Source organism: Bison bison, unplaced genomic scaffold (genome assembly GCF_000754665.1).
Source record: "Bison bison bison isolate TAMUID 2011002044 unplaced genomic scaffold, Bison_UMD1.0 scf7180017864235, whole genome shotgun sequence".
In the NCBI taxonomy this organism is placed as follows: domain Eukaryota; kingdom Metazoa; phylum Chordata; class Mammalia; order Artiodactyla; family Bovidae; genus Bison; species Bison bison.
The window spans coordinates 3,692,209-3,719,823 of NW_011494807.1; the positions used below are offsets into that span (position 1 = coordinate 3,692,209).

The following is a 27,615-nucleotide window of genomic DNA, read 5'->3' on the forward strand; positions in this document are numbered from 1 at the left end:
AAATGAAAGAGGGGATATCACTATAGATTTCATGTACATTAGCAGTTTAATGAAAGAATACTATAAACAACTCTATGTCCACAAATTTGATAACCTAGATGAAACAGAAAATTCTTTTTAAAAACAATCTGCCAAAACACACATAGGAAGAAACAACCTGAACAGGCCTATATAATGAAACTGAATCAATAACTTCAGAAAACAGAAAGTACTAGATCCAGATGGGTTCACTAGTGAATTCTACCTAACATTCACCATAATTTCTGGAAGAAATTATACCAATCCTCTACAATTTTTTTTCACAAGTCAGAAGCAGAGAGAATACTTTCTAACTCATTATATGGGGCTAGCATTGTCCTAATATGAAATCTAGGCAAAGACATTACAAGAAAACAACAGACCTACATCTTTCATGATCAAAGATGTAAAAATTAACAACCAAGTATTAGACAATCAAACTGAACACATAAAAAGAACTACATACCACAACGAAATGAGATTTATTCAAGGTAAACAAAGCTGGTTCAACATTCAAAAAGCCATGAATATAACCCACTATGTCAACAGACTAAAGATGAAAACTCACGTGATCTTATCAATACATGCAGAAAAACCATCTGACAAAATCCAACACTTACTCATGATAAAACACTATCTGTAAGCTAGAAATAGGGAGTAACCTCCTTACCTTGATAAAGAGCATCTATAAAAATCTACAGCTAACATCATACTTATTGGTGAGAGGCTTTCCCACTAAAATCAAGAGCAAGGCAAGGATGTCCCCTTTCACTCTGCTTTTCAATAGTACTCTGGAAATCCTAGCTGTTGCTGTAAAACAAGAAAAGGAAACAAAGTCATGCAGGTTGGGAAGAAAGACACTAAACTGCCTTTGTTTGCAGGTAAGTGTAGAATGTCCATCTATGGAAAACCAAAACTGGAACCAAAAAACCCTAATCTTGGAACTAATAATAAATAACTATAGTGCAGGAGACAAGGTAAACATGCAAAAGCCAATTGCTTTCCTACAGATCAAGAATAAACAAGTCGAATTTTAAATTTAAAACACCATTTACAGAGAATTAACCATCATGGAGACAAGATGGTAGAGTAATATTGTACATAAGCTCACTTCTCAAAAAAAATCAAAATTGCAACTAAATGATGAACAATCATTAACCAAAAAACAAGCAAAACAAACAAACAAAAAACAACAACACTGGAACCTACAAAAAAGATATCCTACATCCAAAGACAAAGAAGCCACAAGAGGGTAGGAGAGGCACAAATGCAATAAAATCAAAATGCCAGTCCCACTAGATGGGCAACTCACAAACTGGAAAATAATTATATTGCTGAGGTAGTTCTGAGCCCCACGTCAGGCTTCCCAGCCTGAAGGTCCGGTATCAGGAAGAGCCCTCAGAGCAAACTGACTTTGAACTCAGCAAGCAGGGTTTGATTACAGGAAATTCACAGTACTGAAGGGAACAAAACTCCACTCTCGGAGAATGCACACAGAGTCTCCTGTATACCACAACCAGGGTAAAAAGCAAACAAACAGTGATCTAATAAAAGCCTGGGCCAGACCTACCTGCTGGAATCAGAGTGTCTCTGGCAGAAGCAGGGCTTGGGTATGGCTCACTGCAGGGACAAAAACACTGGTGGCAGTAATTCTGGGGAATACTCATTGGTGTGAGCTCTTTTGGAGGGTGCTATTTTCTCCCCAAGATCTGGTCCCAACCAATAGCCTGTAGACTCCAGTGCTGGGATACCTGAAGTCAAACCAATAGCAGGAACACAGCCCCACCAATCAGCAAATAGGCTGCCTAAGTCTTTCTGAGCCCACAGCTGCCCACTAAACACACCCCTTGACACGGCTCTGCCCACCAGATGGTCAAGAACCAGGTCCACCCATAAGCGAGCAGGAACCCACCCATAAGTGAGCAGGAACCAGTCTCTCTCACAAGGAAGCCTGTACAAGCCTCTTAGGCCTCATCCACCAGGGGTCAGAAAGCAGAAGCAAGACTATTCGATGATGACTAATTCACTTTCACAACCCTGAAGTCTGTGGAACAAAAACCACAATCACAGAAAGACAAAATGAGACATCAGAGGAGTAACTCCCAGATCAAGTAAAAATATAAAACCCCAGAAGAAGAACAACAAAGTGGAGATACACAATCTACACAAAAAAGAATTTAGAGTAATGACAGTAAAGATGATCCAAGACCTCAAAAACAGAATGAAGGCAGAGAATGAGAAGATACAAGAAATGTCTAATAAAGAGCTAGAAGACCTAAAGAACAAACAGAGATCAACATTACAAGAACTGAAAAGAAAAATATACTACAGGAATCAATGGCAAGTTAAATGAGGCAGAACAGATAACCGAGCTGGAAGACATCTGGTGGATATACTGCTGCAGAGCAGAATAAAGGGAAAAAAAGGAAAACGAACAAGGACAGTCAAAGAGACTCATGGTACATTAAAAGCAATGTTCACATTTTTTTCCCTGGTAGCTCAGTTGGTAAAGAATCTGCCTGCAATGAAGGAGACTCCAGTTCAATTCCTGGGTTGGGAAGATCCCCTGGAGAACGGAAAGGCTACCCACAGCAGTATTCTGGCCTGGAGAATCCCATAGACTGTAGAGTCCATGGGGTCGCAAAGAGATGGACATGACTGAGCAACTTTCATTCACATTATAGGGTCTCAGAGGAGAAGAGAGAGAAAGGGCCCAAGAAAATATCTGAAGAGATTATACCTGAAAACTTCCCTAACATGAGAAAGAAAACACTCACTCAAGACCAGGAAGCTCAGAGAGTCCCAGGCAGGATAAACCCAAGGAGAAATACAGGCAAATATCACTGATGAACACAGATACAAATAACAAAATACTAGCGAACTGAATCCAACAATATATTAAAAGGATCACACAGCTTGATCAAGTGGAGTTTATTGCAGAAATGCAAGGATTCTTCAGTACTGCTCACCACAACTAGAGAAAGCTCATGAAGCAATGAAGACACCGCACAGCCCAAAATAAGAATAAATAACTATTATAAAATCATATGCTATTAGGGGATACAAAAAACCCTTTTCACAAAATTCCATACCCATTAATGATTGAAAACTCTCTGGAAAGTGGGCAAAGAGGGAACTTACCTCAACATAATAAAGGCTATATATGACAAACCCACAGCTAACATCATTCATAAAACTGAAAAGCTGAAAGCATTCCCTCTAAGATCAGGAACAAGATAAGAACATCCACTATCACCACTTTTATTCAACATAGTTTTAGAAGTCCTAGCCATGGCAGTCAGAGAAGATAAAGGAACAAAAGGAATCCAGATAGGAAAAGAAGTAAAACTATCACTGTTAGAAGACGACATGACACTATATATAGAAAATCCTAAAGATGCAACCAGAAAACTACGACAATGGATTCAGTAAAGTTGCAAGATACAAAATTAATGCACAGGAACCTCTTGCATTTCAATATATTAACAATGAAAGATCAGAGAGAAATTAATGAAATAACTCCACTTATCATGACATCAAAAGTAATAAAATACCTAGAATAAATCCACCTAAGGAGGCAGAAGACTTGTACTCAGAAAAGCATAAAATACTTATGAAAGAAATTAAGGATAACATGAAACAGATATCAGATTCTTGGATTGGAAGAATCAATATTCTCAAAATGACTATACCACTCAAGGCAATCTACAGATTCAATGCAATCCCCATCAAATTACCAAAGGCATTTATTGCAGATGTAGAACAAAAATTTTTTTAATTTGTATGGAGACACAAAAGACCCCAAAGAGCCAAAACAATTGTGAGAAATAAAAACGGAGCTGTAGGAATCAAGCGCTCCAACTTCAGACCATACTACAAAGCTATAGCAATCAAAACAGTATGGCACTGGCACAGAAACAGAAATACTGATCAATGGAACAGGAGAGAACACCCAGAAATAAACCCACACACCTAAAGTCAATTAATCTATAACAAAAGAGACAAGAATATACAATGGAGAGAAGTCTCTTCAGTAAGTGGTGTTGGGAAAACTGGACAGCTACCTGTAAGAGAATGAAATAAGAACATTCTCTAACATTGACACAAAAATAAACTCAAAATGGGTTAAGGACCTAAATATAAGACCAGATACTATAAAACCGTTCAGAGGAAATCATAGGAAAAACACTCTTTAACAGAAATTTCAGAAATATCTTTTTCAATCTGTCTCTTAGAGTAACGGAAATAAAAACACAAATAAACCAATGGACTAAAAAGAGCTACCATATGATCTGGCTATCCTATTCCTGGCCAAATGTCCAGAGAAAACCATAATTTGAAAAGACACATGCATCCCAATGTTCACTGCAGCACTATTTACAATAGCCAGCACATGGAAGCAACCTAAATGTCCATTGACAGAGGAATGGTTTAAAAAAAAATGTGGTGCATATATTCAATGGAATATTGCTCAGTCATAAAAAGATCAAAATAATGCCATTTATGACAACACGGATGGACCCAAAGATTGTAACACTAAGTGAAGTAAGTCAGAGAAAGACAAATATGATATTGCTTATATGTGGAATTTTAAAACAAGGTACAATCGCATCCATTCACAGAACAAAAATGGTGTCACAGATGTAGAAAACAAATTTATAGTTACCGAGGGGGAAGCGGGGAAGGATAAATTAGGAGATTGTGATTGATATATACACACTACTATATATAACATAGATAACTAATAAGGTCCTACTACATAGCACTGAGCACTCTACTCAATATTGTGTAATGACCTATATGGGAACAGCACCTTAAAAAAAGAGGATCTACATATGTCTATAACTGATTCATTTTGCCATACAGCAGAAATTAACACATTATATCTACCGTACTCCAATAAAAAGTAACTTAAAAAAATAAAAAAGGGACCTAATTCAACACAGAAGCTTTTACACAGCAGAAGAAACCATGAACAAAACATAAAGACAACCCACAAAATGACAGAAAATACTTGCAAATGATGTGATCAAAAAGGGATTAGTCTCCAAAATTTACAAACAGCTTATGCAGCTCAATATCAAGAAAATGAACAACCCCATAAAAAAATGGTCAGCAGGGGCTTTCCTGGTGGTCTAGTGGTTAAGAATCCACCTGCTGACACAGGGGACACAGGTTCGATCCCTCATCTAGGAAGATCCCACATGCCATGGAACAAATAAGCTCATGTAACACAACTTCTGAGTCTACACACCACAAATACTGAAGTCCACAAGTCTAGAGCCTGTGCTCCTAACAAGAGAAGCAATTGCAATGAGAAGCTCATGCACTGCAACGAAGAGTAGTCCCTGCTTGCCACAACTAGAGACAGCACACACACAGCAAAGAAGACCAGTGTAGCCAAAACTAAATGAATAAATGAATCTTTTTTTAAAAATGGGCCTACATAGGCATTATATAGAGGACCTATATAGACATTTCTCCAAAGAAGACATACAGATGGCCAAGAGGCACATGAAAAGATGCTCAGCATCGTGAATTGTTAAAGAAATTCAAATCAAAACTACAATGCAGCATCACCTCACAGCAGTCAGAATGGCCATCATCAAAAACTCTATAAAGGAAAGAACAAGATGGTGAAGGAGTAGGTGGACATGGAATCCATCTCTCTCCACAGATACATCAGGAATACACCTTCAGACACAGACGTGCACGCAGAACACCAGCTGAGAGTGGACAGGAGTACCTGACCCGTGGAAAAGAATATACAGAACCATGCAAAACTCAGGAGGAGGAAGGAACTAGGGGGAAAACAGGAGTATCAGTAGGACTGGACCTGGCATCAGCAGGTGGGGGAACTGAAGCAGGAGTCCAATCCCCACACTGGGGCAACTGTCTGAGTCAGAGGAGAAACATTTAAGGCTGAGAGTGAAACAGCTGATCTGTGGCAGGCTAAATGGAATGAGAATCAGACAGTCCTCGCTGCAGCAATACATACCCTGGACAGGGACACAAGTCCCCTGGAAAGTGCAGCAGCTGGGAGGTGGAGTTTAGGGATTGTGGAGCAATCCCAGGGCGAGGATTGCTGTTGACTGCAGAGAGACAGATCAAGGGGATATGAGGGAGGAGACTGTGGTGGGAAATGTCTGTAGAGGAAAGCTGCCATAAAAACATAAAAGCCACAGAAGCAAGGCGATACTGCTGAGTCGAGTAAGGGGTGGACCATCACCATAGCCTCTCTTTCCCCACACACCAGCATTGGCAGCTGAACAAGAGAAAGGCTGGCCCATCAAATGCCTGATGCACTGAACTACAGAGTAGGACCCCACCCAGGGTGCCCCTTTAAGTGCCTGATGCGCCAATCTACAGAGTATGACCCCATCCAGGGGGGCCCCTTCTAAGTGCCTGTGGTGCTGAACAACAGAGAAGGATCCCAGGCAAGGGAGCCCTCTAACTGCCTGAATGGGCAGAGCTACGGAGAAAAACAGGTCAAAGAGGCCTTCTGATTGCCAGCTACAAAAGGCTGGAATAAAAGACTCTGGTAGGGCCATAACTCCTAAGGCAGAGGCAGTCCCTGTCCCTGCACACTTGGTGCTGCCAGGATCCCCATAAGCCAAGCAGCTGCACCACCTTCACACTCAACTCTAACTGGGGCAGAGCTGCCACAGGCAAAAAAATGTCTTGCATCTATGTGCGCAGGGTCACTTTGGTAGTGTCTGACTCTTTGAGACCTTGTAGACCATGGCCTGCCAGGTTTCTCTGTCAGGGAGGCGGGTTCTCCAGGCAAGAATACTAGAGCATATGGGCCAATACTGGTTGCCATACCCTTCTAGAGCACTATATTTCCTGCTGCCCTAGCCGCCAACTCCCCTGAGTACCTGGTGCTGCCAGAACCCCTGCGACCCAAGCAGCTGCACCACCTCTACACCTGGCCCTCACAGGAGCAAACCCAAGTCCTCCAGGGCAGCCTCAGGAGCAACAGCGGACAACAGCCCCAGTGGACAACCCACATGCAGAGCTGGAAATAAAATCACAATTGAAACCCAGGGGCAGTGAGGCTAAAGAAGAAGACCCAAAACCTTCCCACCAGCTATACAAGCTGCAAATTAAATCCACACGATCAACTAGGAAGACTCTGTGTCTATGGAATATATAAAAGGTCATTGAGAGTTCCCGCAAAAGAAAACACACTAGTTCTGATAGCTGGGGACATTGGAGGCAAGAACACACAGGAGTAGGACCAGATTACAATCTGAGTTGTCCCCACAGCAGGTTCAGAGATCAGTCAGCAGTGTTGGAGGGCATCCTAGGGAGGTGAGGTAGACTGTGACTCCCAGCAAGAGAAAAGACTCCGACAGCAGTGACTTAAGAAAAACATTAATTATTCTTATGTTTTGACTTGTTCTGTAGATACTTTTGGATTTTTTTTCCCCCTCTTCTGTTGTAGTTGTCAATTTTATTGACACTATGAAATCTAATTAAGCTTTTGAGCTTTTTGTTTTTTCCCTCTCAGTCACATTTTTTATGGTTGTTATAACCTCTGCCTCTACACTGGGCTTGTGCAATTCTGTGGAGTTTTCCTTTTATTTTTCTTTTTTAATTTTAATTTCTAATTTTTTAAACCTATTATTATTTTTTCTACATTTATTCCTTTGTTTGCTTTTCCTACTGTTCTTTTCCCCTTGTAGTTAATCTTTAATGTATATAAATCTTATCTATCTCTATTTAACTTCGTGTATCTATTTTTTTCTTTTCTTTCATCTTAAAATATTGGTTAGTTTTATTTTCATTGCTTTATTCCCCAATTGGCACCTTGCTTTAGTTTTGATTTCCAGTTTGTGCTTTAGTTAGTTTTGCCCTGGTAGATACAATTTTTGGTTTCCTTTGTTTGCTGGGTCAATCTATTGTACTTTATTTTTGTTGGACTGTTTTGATTTTGCTATTGAGTGAATATGTATATGTGTATATTCAGTCACACTTTTTATTGCTGATATAAACCTCTGCCTCTACATTGGGCTTTTGCAGTTCTATGGAGTTTTCCTTTTTTTTTTTTCCTTTTTCCTTTCTGCTTCCATTTCTTTTTCTCCTTCTATTCTTTTTTATAATTTTAGTTTTTAATTTTTTTAAACCTATATTTTTTTCTACATTTATTCCTTTGTTTGCCTTCCCTACTGCTCTTTTCCCCTTGCAGTTAAACTTTAATGTATATAAATCTTCTTCATCTACCTCTATTTAACTTTGCATATCTATTCTTTCTTTCTTTTCTTTCTTTCCCTTCCTCTCAACATATTTGTTAGTTTTATTTTCATTGCTTTATTACCCACTTGGCACCTAGCTTTAGTTTTGTTTTCCAGTTTGTGCTTTAGTTAGTTTTGTTCTTAACTGGTAAATATAGTTTCTGATTTCCTTTGTTCATCTGGTCAATCTACTATACTTTATTTTTGTTGGACTGTTTTGACTTTTCTCATGGGTGTATATGTATATGTGTATATTCAAATATTTTAATTATTATTTGCCTGATTTTGTCACTGTCATTTGTCTGGGGTTTATCTTTGGTTTCTCATTTTTGGATATGTGTTTTAATCTCACTTAATGCCATAACAAAAAACTTGTGGAATCTTCATTCCTGACCAGAGATCAAGCCCTGAGCCTTTGAAGTGGGAGCACTGACTCCAAGATCCTAGACTACCAGATAACTAACCTTAGAGAGGACCAAACAGTGAGAACAAACACAAAGGAAATCACTAGAATACAAGACCCAACCCAGCATCACCCAACTCCCAGTAGCATCCTGTGCAGGACGCCTCATCTAAACAACAAACAAAAAAATAAACCCAATCATCAGCAGACAGGATTACCACCTCACTCAGCCTTCCCCAGCAGAGGAAAAACAAACAAAAATCATACCCTACCCAAAGCTTACAAAAACCACTGGACCAACCTAAAGAGGGTAGAAACCAAAAGGAAGAAAGAATTCAACCTTGAAGCCTGGGAAAAGGAGACCTCAAACACTATAAGTTAAAAAAAAAAGAAAGAAAAGAAAAGGCAGAGAAATACTACACAAATAAAGGAACACACTAGAAACAGAAATCCAAATAAATGAAGAGGAAACAGGCAAACTACCTGAAAAAGAACTCAGAATAATGATATAAGTATGATCAAAAATCTTGAAAACAATATGGAGAAAATGTAAGAATGAATTAACCAAGACCTAGAAGAATTAAAGAATAAACATACAGAGACAACACAATTACTGAAATTAAAAATACTCTAGAAGGAATCAATAGCAGAATATCTGAAGCAGAAGAATGAATCAATGAGCTGGAAGAAAAATGGTGGAAATAACTTTTGAAGAGCAGAATAAAGTAAAAAGAATGAAAAGAGCTGAGGACAGTCTCAGAGACCTCTGGGACAATATCAAATGCACCAATATTCGAATTATAGGGGTGCCAGAAGAAGAAGAGCAAAAGAAAGGGTATGAGAAAATTTTTGAAGAGATTTTAGTTGAAAATTTCCCAAACATGGAAAAAGAAATAGTCAATCAAGTCCAAGAGGCACAAAGACTCCTATAAAGGATAAACCCAAGGAGAAACACATCAAGACACATATTAATCAAACTAACAAAGACTAAACACAAAGAAAGAATATTAAAAGCAGCAAGGGAGAAGCAACAAGTAACATACAAGGGAAACCCCTTACGTTTAACAGCTGATCTTTCAACAGAAACTCTGCAGGCCAGAAGGGAATGGTAGGATATATTTAAAGTACTGAAAGGGAAAAATCCACAACCAAGATTACTGTACCCATCAAGAATCTCATTCAAAATTGATGGAAAAATAAAAAGCTTTTCAGATAAGCAAAAGTTAAAGACAATTCAGTACCACCAAATCAGCTGTACCACAAATGTTAAAGGGACTTATACAGTCAAGAAATACAAGAAAAGAAAAAAGATCTACAAAGTCAACCCCAAATCATTATGAAAATGCCAATAGGAACACATATATCAATAATTACTTTAAATGTAAATGGATTAAATGATCCAACCAAAAGACACAGACTGGCTGAATAGATACAAAAACAAGATACATATATATACTGTCTACCAGAAACCCACTTAAGACATAAAGACACGTATAGACTGAAAGTGAGAGGATGGAAAAATATATTCCACGCAAATGGGAAGCAAAAGAAAGCTGGCGTAGCAATCCTCATATCAGACAAAATAGATCTTAAAGAATATTACAAGAGATAAGGAAGGACACTACATAATAATCGAGGGATCAATCCAATAAGACTTAACAACCATAAATACATATGCACCCAGCACAGGAGCACCTCAATACATAAGACAAACACTAACAGACATAAAAGGAGAAACTGACAGTAACACCATAATACTAGGAGACTTTAACACCCCACTCACACCAATGGACACATCATCAAAACAGAAAATTAATAAGGAAGCACAAGTCTTAAATGATACATTAGATGAAATGGATCTCATTGATTGTATCTTCAGGACATTGCAACAAAATGCAGAAGAATACACCTTCTTCTCAAGTGCACATGGAACATTCTCCGGGAAAGACCATATCTTGGGTCACAAATCAAACCTCAGTAAATTTAAGAAAACTCAAATCGTATCAAGCATCTTCCAACCACGATGCTATGAGACTGGATATCAATTATAGGAAAAAAACTGTAAGAAACGCAAACACATGGGGATTAAACAACACGTTTCTAAATAAGCCACAGGTTACTGAAGAAATCAAAAAGGAAATAAAACAATTTCTAGAAACAAATGACAATGAAAACATGACAACTCAAAACCTATGGGATGCAGCAAAAGCAGTTCTAAGAGGGAAGTTTATAGCAATACAATCCTACCTCAAGAAACAAGAATAGCATCAAATAGACAACCTAACTTTACACCTAAAACAACTGGAAAAAGAAGAACAAAAAAACCCCAAATTAGTAGAAGGAAAGAAATCATAAAGATCTGAGCAGAAATAAATGAAAAAGAAATAACAACAATAGTAAAGATTAATAAAACTAAAAGCTGGTTGTTTGAGAAGATAAACAAAATTGAGACATCTTTAACCAGACTCATCAAGAGCAAGAGAGAAGAATCAAATCAACACAATTAGAAATGAAAAAGGACAGGTTACAACAGACAATGAAGAAATACAAAGGACTTTAAGAGAGTATTATGAACAACTATATGACAATAAAATGGATAACCTGGAAGAAATGGACAGATTCTTAGAAAAGATCAATCTTCCAACACTGAACAAACAAGAAATAGAAATTATGAGCAACTCAATTACAAGCACTGAAACTGAAGCTGTGATCAAAAACTCCCCCCAAACAAAAGCCCAGGACCAGATATTTTCACAAGAGAATTCTATCATTTAGAGAAGAGCTAATGCCTATCCTTCTAAAACTCTTTCAAAACATTGCAGAGGAAGGAACACCTCCACACTCATTCTACGAGGCCACCATCACCCTGATACCAAAACCAGGCGAAGACAACACAACAAAAGAAAACTGCAGGCCAGTATCACTGATGAACATAGATGTAAAAATCCTCAGGAAAATTTTAGCAAACAGAATTCAGCAACACATCAAAATGCTCATACACCATGATCAAGCTGGGTTTATTCCAGGCATGCAAGGATTCTTCAATATACACAAATCAATCCATGCAATACACCATATTAACAAATTGAAAGATAAAAACCATATGATCATCTCAATAGATGCAGAAAAAGCCTTTGACAAAATTCAGCACCCATTTATGATGAAAACTTTTCAAAAAATGGGCACAGAAGGAACCTACCTCAACATAGTAAAGGGAAAATATATGATAAGCCTACAGCAAACATTATTCTCAATGGTGAAAAACTGAAAGCATTCCCCCTAACATCAGGAACAAGACAAGAGTGTCCACTTTCACCACTATTATTCAACATGGTTCTGGATGTCCTAGCTACAGCAATCAGAGAAGAAAAAGAAATAAAAGGAATCCAGATCAGAAAAGAAGTAAAGCTCTCACTGTTTGCACATGACATGATATTATACATAGAAAACCCTAAAGATAGTAACAGAAAATTACTAGAGCTAATCAGTGAATTTACCAAAGTTGCAGGATACAAAATCAATACACAGAATTCACTTGCATTTCTATATACTAACAATAAAAAATCAGAAAGGAATTAAGGAATCAATCCTATTCACCACTGCAACAAAAAGAGTTAAATATCTAGGAATAAACTTACCTAGGGAGACAAAAAAACTGTACACAGAAAATTATAAGACATTAATAAAAGAAATCAAAGACAACATAAACAAATTCCATATTCCTGGGTAGGAAGAATCAATATTGTGGAAATGACTATACTACCAAATGCAATCTACAGATTCAATGCGTTCCCAACAAATTACCAATGGCATTTTTCACAGAAGTAGAACAAAAAATTTCACAATTCATATGGAAACACAAAGACTCCAAATGGCCAAAGCAGTCTTGAGAAGGAAGAATGGAGCTGAAGGAATCAACCTTCCTGACTTCAAAGCTACAGTATTATACTTCAAAGCTACAGTCATCAAGACTGTATGGTACTGGCACAAAAACAGAAATATAGACCAATGAAACAAGATAGAAAGCCAAGAAATAAACCCATGCACCTATGGGGACCTTATTTTTGACAAACAAGATATACAATGGGGCAAAGATAGCCTCTTCAATAAATGGTGCTGGGAAAACTGGATAGCTACATGTAAAAGAATGAAATTAGAACACTTCCTAACACCACACAAAGATAAACTCAAAATGTATTAAAGACCTAAATATAAGACCAGAAACTATAAAACTCTTAGAGGAAAACATAGGCAGATCACTCGAGGACATAAAGCAAGATCCTCTGTGATCCACCTCCTAGAGTAACAGAAATAAAAACAAAAGTAAACAAGTGGGACCTGATTAAACTTAAAAGCTTTTGCACAGCAAAGGAAACTATAAGCAAAACGAAAAGACAACCCTCAGAATGGGAGATAAAAATAGCAAATGAAACAACTGAAAAAATTAATTTCCAAAATATACAAGCAGCTCACACAACTCAAAGCCAGGAAAACAACCCACCCAATCAAAAAGTGGGGAAAAGACCTAAACAGACATTTCTCCAAAGAAGACATACAGATGGCTAAAAAACACATGAAAAGATGCTCAACATCGCTCATTATTAGAGAAAAGCAAATCAAAACCACAATGAGATATCACCTCACACTGGTCAGAATGGCCATCATCAACAAGTCTACAAACAATAAATGCTGGAGAGGGTGTGGAGAAAAGGGAACACTCTTGCACTGTTGGTGGGTACGTAAATTGATACAGCCACTATGGAAGACGGTATGGCAATTCCTTAAAACACTAGCAATAAAACCACCATATGACCTACCAATTCCACTCCTAGGCATATACCCTGAGGAGACCAAAACTGAAAAAACACATGTATCCCATTGTTCCATTGCAGCACTATTTACAATAGCTAGAACACTGAAGCAATGTAGATGTCCATCAACAGATGGATGGATAAAGAAGTTGTGGTACATATACACAATGGAATATTATGCAGCCATAAAAAGGAATGCATTTGAGTCAGTTCTGATGAGGTGGATGATCCTAGAATCTATTATACAGAGTGAAATGAGTCAAAAACAGAAAGATAAATATCATATTCTAGTGCATATATAACAGTTAGAACTGGACATGGAACAACAGACTAGTTCCAAATAGGAAAAGGAGTACCTCAAGGCTGTATACAGAGAAGGCAATGGCACCCCACTCCAGTACTCTTGCCTGGAAAATCCCATGGATGGAGGAGCCTGGTAGGCTGTAGTCCATGGGGTCGCTATAAGTCAGACACGACTGAGTGACTTCACTTTCACTTTTCACTTTCATGCATTGGAGAAGGAAATGGCAACCCACTCCAGTGTTCTTGCCTGGAGAATCCCAGGAATGGGGGAGCCTGGTGGGCTGCCGTCTATGGGGTCACACGGAGTCGGACACGACTGAAGTGACTTAGCAGCAAGGCTGTATATTGTCACCCTGCTTATTTAACTTCTATGCAGAGTACATCAAGAGAAACGCTGGGCTGGATGAAGCACAAGCTGGAATCAAGATTGCCAGGAGAAATATCAATAACCTCAGATGTGCAGATGACACCACCCTTAAGGCAGAAAATGAAGAACTAAAGAGCCTCTTTTAAAAAGTTGGCTTAAAACTCAACATTCAGAAAACTAAGATCACAGCATCTGATCCCATCACTTCATGGCAAATAGATGGGGAAACAGTGAGAGACTTTATTTTTGGGAGCTAAAATGACCACATATGGTGACTGCAGCCATGAAATTAAAAGACACTCCTTGGAAGGAAAGTTATAACCAACCTAGACGGCATATTAAAAAGCAGAGACATTACTTTGCCACAAAGGTCCATCTAGTCACAGCTATGGTTTTTCCAGTAGTCATGTATGGATGTGAGAGTTGGACTATAAACAAAGCTGTGTGCTGAAGAACTGAAGCTTTTAAACTGTAGTGCTGCAGAAGACTCTTGAGAGTCCCTTGGACTGCAAGGAGATCCAACCAGTCAATCCTAAAGGAAATCAGCCCTGAATATTCATTGGAAGGACTGACGCTGAAGCTGAAACTCCAATATTTTTGCCACCTGATGCGAAGAATTGACTCATTTGAAAAGACCTTGATGCTGGGAAAGACTGAAGGCAGGAGGAGAAGGGGATGACAAAGGATGAGATGGTTGGATGGCATCACCAACTCGACTGACATGAGTTTGAGTAAGCTCTGGGAATTGGTGATAGACAGGGAAGCCTGGCGTGCTGCAGTCCACGGGGTCACAAAGAGTCAGACACGACTGAGTGAGTGAAGTGAACTGAACACATATACAGAATCTAGAAGAATGATACTGAAGGACTTATTTTCAGGGCAGCAATGGAGAAGCAGACATAGAGAATAGATTTATGGACATGGGGAGAGGGAAGGAGAGGGTGAGATGTATGGAAAGAGTAACAGGGAAACTTACATTACCATACATAAAATAGACAGCCAATGGGAATTTGCTGTATGGCTCAGGAAACTCAAACAGGGGCTCTGCATCAACTTAGAGGGCTGGGATAGGGAGGGAGATGGGAGAGAGGTTCAAAAGGGAGGCGATATATGTATACCTATTGCTGATTCATGTTGAGGTTTGACAGAAAACAACAAAATCCTGTAAAGAAATTATCCTTGAATAAAAAAATTAATTAAAAAAAGTCTAAACAATAAATGCTGGAGAGGGTTTAGAGAAAAGGGAACCCTTCTACAGTGTTTTCCTAGGAATATTAAGTAATACAGCCACTATGGAGAACAGTATGGAGATCCCTTAAAAAACTAAGATAGAGCTACCACATGACCCAGCAGTCCCACTCCTGGGCACGTGTGTGCCTATTTGCATGTGAAGCCGCTCAGTCGTGTCCATCTCTTTGCAACCCCATGGACTGCAGCCTGCCAGCCTCCGCTGTCCATGAGATCCTCCAGGCAAGAATACTGAAGTGGGTTGCCATGCCTTCCTCCAGGAAACCTTTCCAACCCAGAGATCAAACCCCTGTCTCTACGTCTCTTAAACAGGCGGGCAGGTTCTTTACCACTGGCACCACGGGGGAAGCCACTCCTGGGCATATATATATTCAGAGAAAACCATAATTTGAGCAGATACATGCACCCCATGTTCACTGCAGCACTATTTACAAGAGCCAAGACATGGAAGCAACCCAAGGTCCACTGACAGAGGAATGGATAAAGACAGAGTATGTACATGCAGTAGATCAGCCATTAAGAAGAATGAAATAATGCTATTTATAGAGATTACCATCCTAAGTGAAGTCAGACAAAGACTAATATTATACAATTCCCCTTATTGCAGAAACTGAAAAAAATTATACAATTGAACTTAACACTCACAAACATAGAAAAATTGACTCATGCTTACCAGGGGAAAGGTGGGAGGGAGAGAAACTGGGAATTGGGGATAAGGTGGATTTATTTAAAATCCCAAATTTTAAATAAACACACTATAATTAAAACAGATGATCAACAAGGAACTACTGTATAGCACAGGGAACTCTACTCAATATTCTGTAATAACCTAAATGGGAAAATAACTTGCAAAACAGATATATGCATACATATAACTGAACCACTTTGCTCTAACACCTGACAGTTACACAAAACTTTAAATCAACTATATACTCCAACATCAAATAAAATTTTTCAATGTACCATCAAAATAAGATATCATTTACATCAGCACCCAAAACAATTATATACTTAGAAATAAGTCTAACAAAACATGCAGAAGATCTATACAAGATAAACTATAAAGCTGTGATAAATAACAACAAAGAACTAAATAAATTAAGCTAAATTCTATGCTTATGAGTAGAACAATTCAATACTGTCAAGAGGTCAGTCCTTCCAGCTTGATCTACACAATCAGTACAATCCCAATCAAAATTCCAACGAGTTTTTTTGTGGACATAAGGACAAAATGATTCTAAAGTTTCAACAGAGAAGCAAAGGACCCAGAATAGGCACCTCAATATTGAAGAACAAAGTCGCTCGACTGATACCACTCAACCTACACACTTACTACAAAGCTACAGTAATTAAGACAGTGTGGTACTAGTGAAACACACAAAGATCAGTGAAGCAGAGAGCCCAGAAATAGACTGACATAAACACTGTCAACGGGTGTTTGACAAAGTAGCAAAGACAACACAATGGAGCAGACAGTCTTTCAACAAGTGGTGCCTAGAACAACAGGACAGCCACGTGTAAAAAAATGAACACAAACTTATTTTAAGGTCTGTATGACCTCAAAACCTTCACAAAAGTTAACTCAAAATGGTTCATAGATCTAAGTGTAAAATACAAACCTTTATTAAATCCTAAAAGACCAAACCCTATTACATCCTAGGAAAAACCTGGATGCCCATAGTTATAGAATGATTTTTTAGATACAACACTGTAGGTACAATCTGTGAAAGAATTGATGAGCAGGATTTCATTAAAATTTTAAAACTTCTGCTCTGCTAAAGACAATGTCAAACAAATAAGAAGACAAGCCACAGAATGGAAAAAATATTTGCAAAAGACATTTGATAAAGGCCTATTATCCAAAATATACAAAGAACACTTAAAATGCAAAAAAAAAAAAAAAAAGTTTAAAAATGGGCAAACAACCTAAACAGCCACCTCACTTAAGAAGATATACAGATGGCAAATAAGCACATGAAAAGATGTTAACATCATTTATCACTAGAGAAGTGCAAATAAAACAATGAGACACCACTACGTACCTACTAAAATGAACAAAATCCAAAACACAGACAACACTAAATGCTGTCAGGGACGTGAAGCAACAGAAACTCTCACTCACTGCTGGTGGAAACGGAAAATGTACACCCACTTTAGAAGGAAAGTTTGTTGGTTTCTTACAAAATTAAACATTCTTACCATACACTCTTACATGGCAGTTTCTTATGTTAATAAACCTTGGCATGCTGTTACCATACGATCCAATAATCATGCTGTCTGGTATTTGCCCAAATGAACTCAAAACTCAGGCCCACTCAAAAGCCTGCACAAGGATGTTTGTAATAGTTCTATATCTAAGAGCCCCAACTTGGAAGCAACTAAGATATTCTTCAATAGCTTGAGTGGATAAATAAATACTGGTACATCCAAACAATTGCATATTATTCAGCTCTAAAAAGAAATGACCTATCAAGCCACAAAATGACACGGAAGAAGCCTAAATGCATACTACCAAGTGAAAGAAGCCAATTTGAAAAAGCCACATGCTACACGATCCCAACAATACAACATTCGAGAAAAAGCAAAACTATGGAGACAGTAAAAAGATCAGTAGTGGCCAAGGGTGAGAGGGGAAGGAGAGAAGAACAAACAGAAAACAGATCTTCAGGGCGGTGAAACGGTTCTGTAGGATCCTCCAACCATCGATATGTGTCATTACACACTTGTCAAAACCTATAGGATGTCCAATACCAAGGACAGACCCTAATATAAATTATGGACACTGAGTGATGATGTGTCAGTGTGGGTCATCAACTGTATAAATGTACCACTCTGGTGGGAGATGCTGATAGTGGTGAGGAGGGCTGGGGGGAGGGGGAAGGTATTTGGGAACACTCAGTACTTCCCACTTGATTTTGCTGTGAACCTAAAAAAGCTCTAAAACAACAAAAGTTTATTAAATACAAAATAAAGAAAAAAAATGAAGGTTTTCTTAAACTACAGCTGAGTTAATAGAGACCAATAAAGACATTTTCGGTTTCCCTGCACTCATCCAAGGAAGAAAATTTTCCTAAGAAGCAATTTTTATAAACAATACAAAATTCTGCTTTATTCTGCTATATATCAAACACTGAAAACACAATCTTTCCTTATTGCTAATTTTTGAAGACAACAGCAAAGAGAAACAAGTGTTCATGTGTAACAATGTCACAGCATTTGTCTGGTGCTCTGGAGTAAAATCAGTTCACACCCTTGCATTTGTCTCCCTATAATACCGCCACCCCTCCCTTCCTGAAATTCTAGTCTACAGGTGTACATCTCAGAGAATAACCTTAGAGATGATGCACAAACCTTTTCCATCACGAGGAGGGGCTCCCTTTGCTTTAAAACTGTCCACTGGTGCCTTCGTGTCTGTTTCCAAAGCAATGCTTATCTGTATCTCAGACTTGAACTTGGTGTATTTATTACTCAGCAACTGGTACCATTTTGGTGCCTAGAGAGTAACAAAGAAAGCAAAACTCCTTAATAGTTAATAGGAAATAAACAGTAGTGGGAAATGTTCTATAAGGTTGTAAATATATTTCCTGTAGCTTCTCAGAACTTCCTCCTCTTTTAAAGTATTTTCCCCCCACATTTTCCTCAAAAGAAATGAATCTTGCTTAGGAAACTGAGTTTCCTGTTGGGAAAAAAAACAAGCTAAAGTTTAGATTGCCTTGCTTGTTTTTATTCCTACGCTTCAACAGGTATGTGTATTTCTATCCTCACTCATATCATCGGTCTTACTTCATCCCTTATAACAACAACAAAGTATCAGTTTTCCAGTTTCTAACGGCTCATTTTTCACTTTTTCTGTTATACCTTTTCTGTCTGCCACATTTCTGCTTTGTTCTGTTTATATCAAATCAGGAAAAGAAAAGCTTAGTGTTAATAAAAGCACAAACAAAATACTAAAGTAAGGTCCAGTGGTAGAGTTCTGGGTTATGAGCCATGTATTTGACTGATATCAAAATATAAAAGCTTTCTCACAGAATGAGGAATCCTAAAATACCTGAATAGCCACCCCGTCCCCTCAAACCCAAGAGTAACCTCAAGAATCCTAACACCCCAATCAGCCTGCAAAATCTCATGGCCCATGCTCACATGTACCAGTAGCGCAGGGGCACCATTCCAGTGCCTATAAACAGCATTCTTACTCTGAACACTGTAATAGAAAGGCAAAGGAACTGGGGATCAAAACCAAAAACCACAGCTTCATATTCAAACTATGTTTATAGGTAAAATAGGATGAAATAAACCATACGTATTTTTTTTAATCCATAACCAAGTTTTTTTTTAAGGCAAAAACTCATAGTTTGTTGCTGTATTTGTAACAGATATTTTCTAACTTTAAGCATTAGCCTAAAAAAAAGACTTTTATTTGCTCGCAGGATTTATGATATATTTTAGTTTTCTAGTATTAACTCAGGAAAACAAATCTGGTTTCTTCTGTTTGTGTTTATTTACAGAGAATCAATTAACCTCGCAATTAAAATATTCTACTATCCAACTTCAAATATTTCTGCTGGCAAACAAAAAACATTAAGCAAGACAATATTTAGTTTTCCCAAAACTAACTTTGAAACATTCCTTTTTAACTCTGTTCACCAATATGAAGGCTAACTGCCCTAAAGGACTAACCAGGTAAAAGCCACGCCAAGAGCATTTAGAGGCAAGAGTTTGGCTCGGACATCCTTCTCCTCAGAGGAGTTACCTTCTCTTTAACCAAAGAAACTACACAAGTATTCTGGGTCTAAGCCTAGAAGGAAAACCGTTCTTAGGACTTGGTGGGAAGAGAGGTGACCCAAGGATGGAGGAGAAACAAGTCCTCTTTATAAAGCATTTCAGTTTCTTTTGAATAGTTCCAAATTTGGGCCAGACTGACGGCCTTATCTGCAATTACACACATACTTTTGGAGATACTGCAAGGTGGGTCCCAGATGACCACAATAAACTGACTATTGTAATAAAGGGAGTCGTACAAGTTTTGGGGTCTCCCAGTGCATACAGAAGTTCTGTTTACACTATAGTGTAGTTTAAGTGTACAGCAGCATTATGCCTAAAAAAAATGTACATACCTTATTTAAAAAATACTTTATTGCTAAAAAATGCTAACTATCAGCTAAGCCTTCAGTGAGTCATAATCTTCTTACAATAGTAACATCAGAGATCACTGATCACAGATCATTTTAATGATGAAAATGTTTGAAATATTCCAGTTACCAAAATGTGAGCAAATGCTGCTGGAAAACGGCTCCAACAGATCTCCTTGACAACCAGTTGTCACAACTGGTTTAAAAAAAAAAAGCATATCTGTGAAGCACAATAAACTGAAGTGCAATAAAAATGAAGTATGCCTTTATTTTTCTACCAGGAGCAGAAATGTCAGTAACAGATAAATTTTTCTTCACAGAATCCTCATTTAAGATCCAAATCCATCAAGGACTTTAAAATAAGAGAGAATATTTTTTTACTTTATTTTGTGGAGAAAGTAGGACCAAAAAATGTCATTAAGAAAAACTGAAACTAAGAACTTCTAAAGTCAATAACATACAAAAAAAGTTGTAAGATACTTTAAAAGACTTGCAATAACAAAAGCATAATCAAGACCCTGAGTCGTTTTACCATCTTGCCAAGGGAATACTATTTACATAACAAATGTGTTTCACGAAGTTCCCTTACTCTTAATACAAAAGGCATGCAAGCAGCAGGAAGCCGGAAGGCCAATTAGATGGATGCTAGGAAAGCCGGCAAAATTCAGGTTTAAACGGAAAGAAGTAGGGAAAACCACTAGGCCATTCAGGTATGACCTAATTCAAATCCCTTATGATTATTCAGTGGAGGCGATGAAGAGACTCAAGGGATTAGATCTGACAGAGTGCCTGGAGAACTATGGACAGAGGTTCGTAACATTGTACAGGAGTTAGTGACCAAAATTATCTCAAAGAAAAAGAAATGCAAGAAGGCAAAGTGGTTGTCTGAGGAGGCTTTACACATAGCTGAGGAAAGAAGAGAAGCAAAAAGCAAGAATGGGAAAGATACACCCAACTGAATGCAGAGTTCCCAGAGAATAGCAAGGAGAGATAAGAAGGGCTTCTTAAATGAACCATGCAAAGAAGTAGAGGAAAACAACAGAATGGGAAAGACTAGGGATCTCTTCAAGAAAATCAGAGATACCAAGGGAATATTTCATGCAAGGATGGGCACGATAAAAGATAAAACAGTAAGGACCTAACAGAGGCAGAAGAGATTTAAAAGAAGTGACAAGAATACACAGAAAAACAATACAAAAAAATCTTAATGACCCAGATAACCACAATGGTGTGGTCACTCACCTAGAGCCTGACGTGCTGGAGTCTGAAGTTAAGTGGGCCTTAGGAAGCAACACTACAAACAAGGCTAGTGGAGGTGATGGAATTCCAGCTGAGTATTTCAAATCCTAAAAGATGCTGTTGTTAAAGTGCTGCACTCAATATGTCAGCAAATTTGGAAAACTCAGCAATGGCCACAGGACTGGGGAAAGGTCAGTTTTCATTACAATCCCAAAGAAAGGCAGTGCCAAAGAATGTACAAATTAGGGTATAATTGCATTCATTTAGCATGCTAGTAAGGTTATGCTCAAAATCCTTCAAGCAAGGCTTCTGCAGTATGTGAACCAAGAACTTCCAGACACACAAGCTGGGTTTAAAAAAGGCAAAGGAACCAGAGATTAAATTGCCAACATTTGTTGGAACGTAGACAAAGCAAGGGAATTCAAGAAAAAATCTACCTCTGCTTCATTAACCAGGCTAAAGTCTTTGACTGCATGGATCATAACAAACTGTGGAAAATTCTTAAAGAGATGGAAATACTAGACTACCTTACCTGTCTCCTGAGAAACCTGTATGCGGGTTCAGACACAACAGTCAGAACCTTACAGGGAACAATTGACTGATTCAAAACTGGGAAAGGAGTACAATAAGGCTGTAAATTGTCAGCCTGTTTATTTAACTTATATGCAGAGTACATTATGTGAAATGCCAGACTGGATGGATCACAAGCTGGAATCAAGACTGCCATGAGAAATATCAACAACCTCAGACATGCAGACGATACCACTCTAATGGCAGAAAGAGAAGAACTAAAGAGCCTCTTGATGAGGGTGAAAGGGAAGAGTGAAAAAGCTGGCTTAACTCTCAACATTCAAAAAGCAAAAATCATAGTATCTGGTCCCACCACTTCATGGCAAATAGAAGGGGGAAAAAATGGAAGCAGTGACAGACTTTATTTTCTTGGGCTCCAAAATCACTGAAGAAGGGGACTGCAGCCCTGAAATTAAAAGATGCTTGCTCCTTGGAAGGAAAGGAATGACAAACCCTGACAGTGTATTAAAAAGCAGAGGCATCACTTTGACAATAAAGGTCCATATAGCCAAAGCGATGATTTTTCCAGTTGTCATGTATGGAAGACGGAGTTGGACCATAAAGAAGGCTGAGTGCCAAAAAATTGATGCCTTTGAATTATGGTGCTGGAGAAGACTCTTGAGATTCCGTTGTTGGACTGCAAGGAGATCAAACCAGTCAATCCTAAAGGAAATCAACCCTGAATATTCACTAGAAGGACTGTGCTGAAACTGAAGCTCCAATACTGTGGCCATGTGATGTGAAGACATGACTCACTGGAAAAGACCCTGATGCTGGGAACAATTGAAGGCAAAAAGAGAAGAGCACAGCAGAGGATGAAATGGTTAGATAGCACCACCGACGAAATGGTTAGATAGCATCACCGACTCAATGGACATGAATCTGAGCAAAATTGGGAGATAATGAAGGACAGGGAAGCCTGGTGTGATGTAGTCCATGGGGGTCACAAAGAGTTGGACATGACTTAGTGACTGAACAACATGACAGCCTCGGTAAGTGCCTTAAGTTTGAGACGGCAGCATGAAATGCAGGATATTAGATGGATCAGGAGGGAAAACCAACTGGAAAGGGTTGGCTCTGGAGGCCAGGAAAGGGAAGTGTCAAGGAAGACGTCTGGAAGGAGAGCAGTGACCATCACTGAAGCAAGGAACTCTAAAACAGGAGCACTTTGAAGGTGAAGTGCAGGAGCTGAACACATTAAACGTAAAGGTAATAGCAACTTGAACACAGATGTGAACTCAGAAGTTTCTTTGAGAGATACGTCTAGGTCAAAGGAAGGATCAAAAGGTCAGGATTTTCTAAACCAAATTCACCTTAAGAACTAAGAACTACCATACCACATACCATGGTACGAGCCCGTGATCTATTAGGTCTAACAGTCCATGTCCTTTCCATCAATCTCTTACCTACTGAAAATAACCAACTGTTTGGCAGAGTCCATAACAAAACATCAAAAGCTCAGTACCTGCTTTGTTTCTTGAGCAGTTCTTAAGTCTAGAACAACGTAACCAATAGTTTCTCTGGCTGAAGTTGAAGGATCCAAGGCAAAACACTGCAGTTTGATAGGAGTACGCTGTAGCCTGTAACATAACAATTCATGTGATAAATAAAATCACTTTTGCTTAATACTGAACTTTCTATTTGCTTTGAAAAACCTACTTACTACTACTATTCAAGACGGCGCTCTCAAGACAACTATTATTTTGTTGGATAACCTATACCTGTTCTGTGCTTTCTAAAAAACTCTTCAACTTCCATGAACTATTAATTATGTCTACTTATCTATATACCAACTATACACAAAACATGTAAAAAAAAAAAAACATTTAAGTCTCTCTCATCCAAGAAGCTAACATCTAGGTCAATGTTTCTCAAGCTTCTGTGACACACAGAATGTTTTCAAAGTCAAAAATTACCATTAATCCTCAAGACTGATTTTAAATTGTTTTTCTTAGACTTACACACATAAAGCTTCAAAAACACATATATATGCCTTTTTTTTAGGTTTTTTTTATGTAGATGAAAGAAATCTTTATTGAATCTGTTACAATATTGCTTCTGTTTAACGTTTTAGTTTTATGGCCCTGAGGCATGGATCTTAGCTCCCAGACTAGGGATGGAACCTGCACCCCTGCACTGGAAGGGAAGTCCCTATTTATATGCTTATAACTCTTTTTGTTGCTAAAAAAAAAATGAAAGAAACTTAAGAATTAAATGTCATAACATTGTAGATCATTAAAATTAAGACTAAAAACAATTCAGTGTAATACATGATAAGGTCATGTAAGCATGAGCTTGACTTATGCAACATGGCTTCTTTTGAGTCTGGAACCCCTACATACATAGTAAGCTGACTGGATTTTGCCATCACTGCCATTATCTAATGGAATGACTGGGCACAAAAGTCATCATTTATGTATTTATCTGTGTTATTTTCTCAGTCTACTAAATACAGAGTGGTGCCACTTTATAACAACACAATCATATACACAAACACCAATGCAGGCACTAGTATCTCAATATGAAGACATTGTCTGAGCAGATATTCCAGAAGTCACTAAGATTAAATGCAAAATTTTAGTCTCCTCTAGGAATTTAATACCATTTCAAAGAAACTCATGGACTAATCCAGGGGATCTTCCCAATCAAACCCAGGTTTCCTGCACTGCAGGCGGATTCTTTACCACCTGAGCTACCAGGGAAGCCTACCTAGATATATATACACACACACACACACACATATACAGTAGCTCTGCTGGTAAAGAACCCACCTGCAATGCACGAGACCCCAGTTCAATTCCTGGGTCAGGAAGTTCCCTTGGAGAAGGGATGGGCTACCCACTCCAGTATTCTTGGGCTTCCCTGGTGGCTCAGATGGTAAAGAATCCACCTGCAATGCAGGAAACCCCAGTTCAATCCCTGGGTTGGGAAGATCCCCTAGAGGGCATGGCAACCCACTCCAGTATTCTTGCCTGGAGAATCCCCATGGCAGAGGAGCCTGGTGGTCCATAGACCACAAAGAGTTGGACATGACTGAGCAACTAAGCACAGCACAGTACCTTCAAGCATGCACACATGTGCGTGCACACACACACATCACAAATTGAAACAACAGCCGAACAGATTGAAAATAACAGTCACCTGTGCTGATGAAGTGCTTTCCTGTCAATTTCCCAGGCTAACTCAGTAGCAAATTCTGGCTGGTCTGTATGGTCCACAGGATCAGTAGCCAACTGCTCTCCATCAAACTTTGCTTCTACTATAAGCATATGTTTTGGACGTTTGGGGAAATGGCGACCTAGAAAAAAAAGACTGTACAGGTTAACTGGAAGTGTACAAAAATCAAATACGGTCCCTTGGCATGTAAGTTTTAAAAACTGACATGTTAACAGTGGTTAACTTATCATGTATTCCATAAACTAACTCACTAGCACATACTCACACATATACTCAAATTCATGATTCATAAAAACATTAGTCAAATTGGAAGCTGTAATTAATAAATTAGTGCTTCTCTAACACTAATGTGCAATGAATCAGCCAAGGTCCTGTAAAATGTAGATTCTGGTTCAACTGGTCTGGGATGGGCCCAGGATTCTGCATTTCTAACAAGATCCCAGGAGATGTCAACGGTGTTGTTCTTGGTTCACACTTTGAGCAGCAATGATCTCAATAACATTCAGAATTAAAGTGTTAAAAATATGATTATACCAATTTTAGATATTACTAAAATCACTGCAGACAGTGACTGCAGCCACAAAATTAAAAGATGCTTATTCCTTGGAAGAAAACCGATGACCAACCTAGACAGCATATTAAAAAGCAGAAACATCACTTTGCCAACAAAGGTCCATCTAGTCAAAGCTATGATTTTTCCAGTAGTCAAGTATGGATGTGAGAGCTGGACCATAAAGAAGTCTGAGCACTGAAGAACTGATGCTTTCAAACTGTGGTGCTGGAGAAGACTCTTGAGAGTCCCTTGGATAGCAATGAGATCAAAGCAGTCAATCCTAGAGGAAATCAACCCTAAATATTCATTAGAAGGATTGATGCTGAAGCTGAAGCTCCAATACCTTTGCCACCTGAAACGAAGAGGTGACTCCCTGATGCTGGCAAAGATTGAGGACAGGAGGCATAGGGGGCAACAGAGGACAAGATGGTTGGATGGCATCACTGACTCAATGGTAATGAGTTTGAGCAAATTCTGAGAGATAGTGAAGGACACGGAAGCTTGTCATGCTGACTCCATGGGGTCGCAAAGAGTCAGACAGGACAGAGCAACTGAACAACAACTAATACCAGTATTTAATATAGAACAGGTTATCTGGAGAGTTAAGAAATAATCAAATTAGCAAAAACAAATTTACCTGAATCTTAATTTTCCTGTTAACACAGTAACAGGATCAATGTGACCACATGGACCACAGCCTTGTCTAACTCAGTGAAACTATGAGCGCCATGCTGTGTAGGGCCACCCAAGACAAACAGGTCACGGTGGAGAGTTCTGACAAAGCATGGTCCACTGGAGAAGGGAATGGTAAACCACTTCAGTATTCTTGCCTTGAGAACCCCATGAAGAGTATGAAAAGGCAAAAAGATAGGACGCCGAAAGATGAACTACCCAGGTCAGTAGGTGCCCAATATGCTACTGGAGATCAGTGGAGAAATAACTCCAGAAAGAATGAAGAGACAGAGCCAAAGCACAAACAACACCCAGTTGTGGATGTGATTGGTGATGGAAGTAAAGTCCGATGCTGTAAAGAGCAATAATGCATAGGAACCTGGAATGTTAGGTCCATGAATCAAGGCAAACTGGAGGTGGTCAAACAGGAGATGGCAAGAGTGAACATCCACATTTTAGGAATCAAGAGAATTAAAATGGACTGGAATGGGTGAATTTAACTCAGACGACAATTTAACTCAGAAGACAATTACATCTATTACTGTGGGCAAGAATCCCTTAGAAGAAATGGAGTAACCATCATTGTCAAAAAGAGTCCGAAATGCAGTACTTGGATACAATCTCAAAAATGACAGAATGATCTCTGTTCATTTCCAAAGCAAACCATTCAATATCACAGTAATCCAAGTCTATGCCCTGACCAGTAATGCTAAAGAAGCTGAACAGTTCTATGAAGACCTACAAGACCTTCTACAACTAATACCCAAAAAAGATGTCTTTTTCATTATAGGGGACTGGAATGCAAAAGTAGGAAGTCAAGAAATATCTGGAGTAACAGGCAAATTTGGCCTTGGAGTACAGAATGAAGCAGGGCAAAGACTAACAGAG

At 38.6% G+C, this 27,615-nt stretch overlaps 1 protein-coding gene across 3 annotated transcripts in view; it reads right to left on the reverse strand.

Annotated features, from left to right (window-relative positions):
* Positions 1 to 27,615, reverse strand: part of CEP120 (centrosomal protein 120kDa) — an 83,466-nt gene that overhangs the window by 50,132 nt on the left and 5,719 nt on the right. For 2 of the 3 annotated variants that reach the window (XM_010846296.1, XM_010846297.1), the window contains exons 3-5: positions 25,467 to 25,623; positions 23,791 to 23,905; positions 18,739 to 18,880 (exon numbers count right to left, since the gene is read on the reverse strand). In XM_010846296.1, the coding sequence (XP_010844598.1) occupies positions 18,739 to 18,880; positions 23,791 to 23,905; positions 25,467 to 25,623 (414 nt within the window). Of the gene's footprint in view, positions 1 to 1,588; positions 2,502 to 18,738; positions 18,881 to 23,790; positions 23,906 to 25,466; positions 25,624 to 27,615 lie in introns of those variants that run through there. The other variant, XM_010846298.1, reaches the window with a different exon arrangement.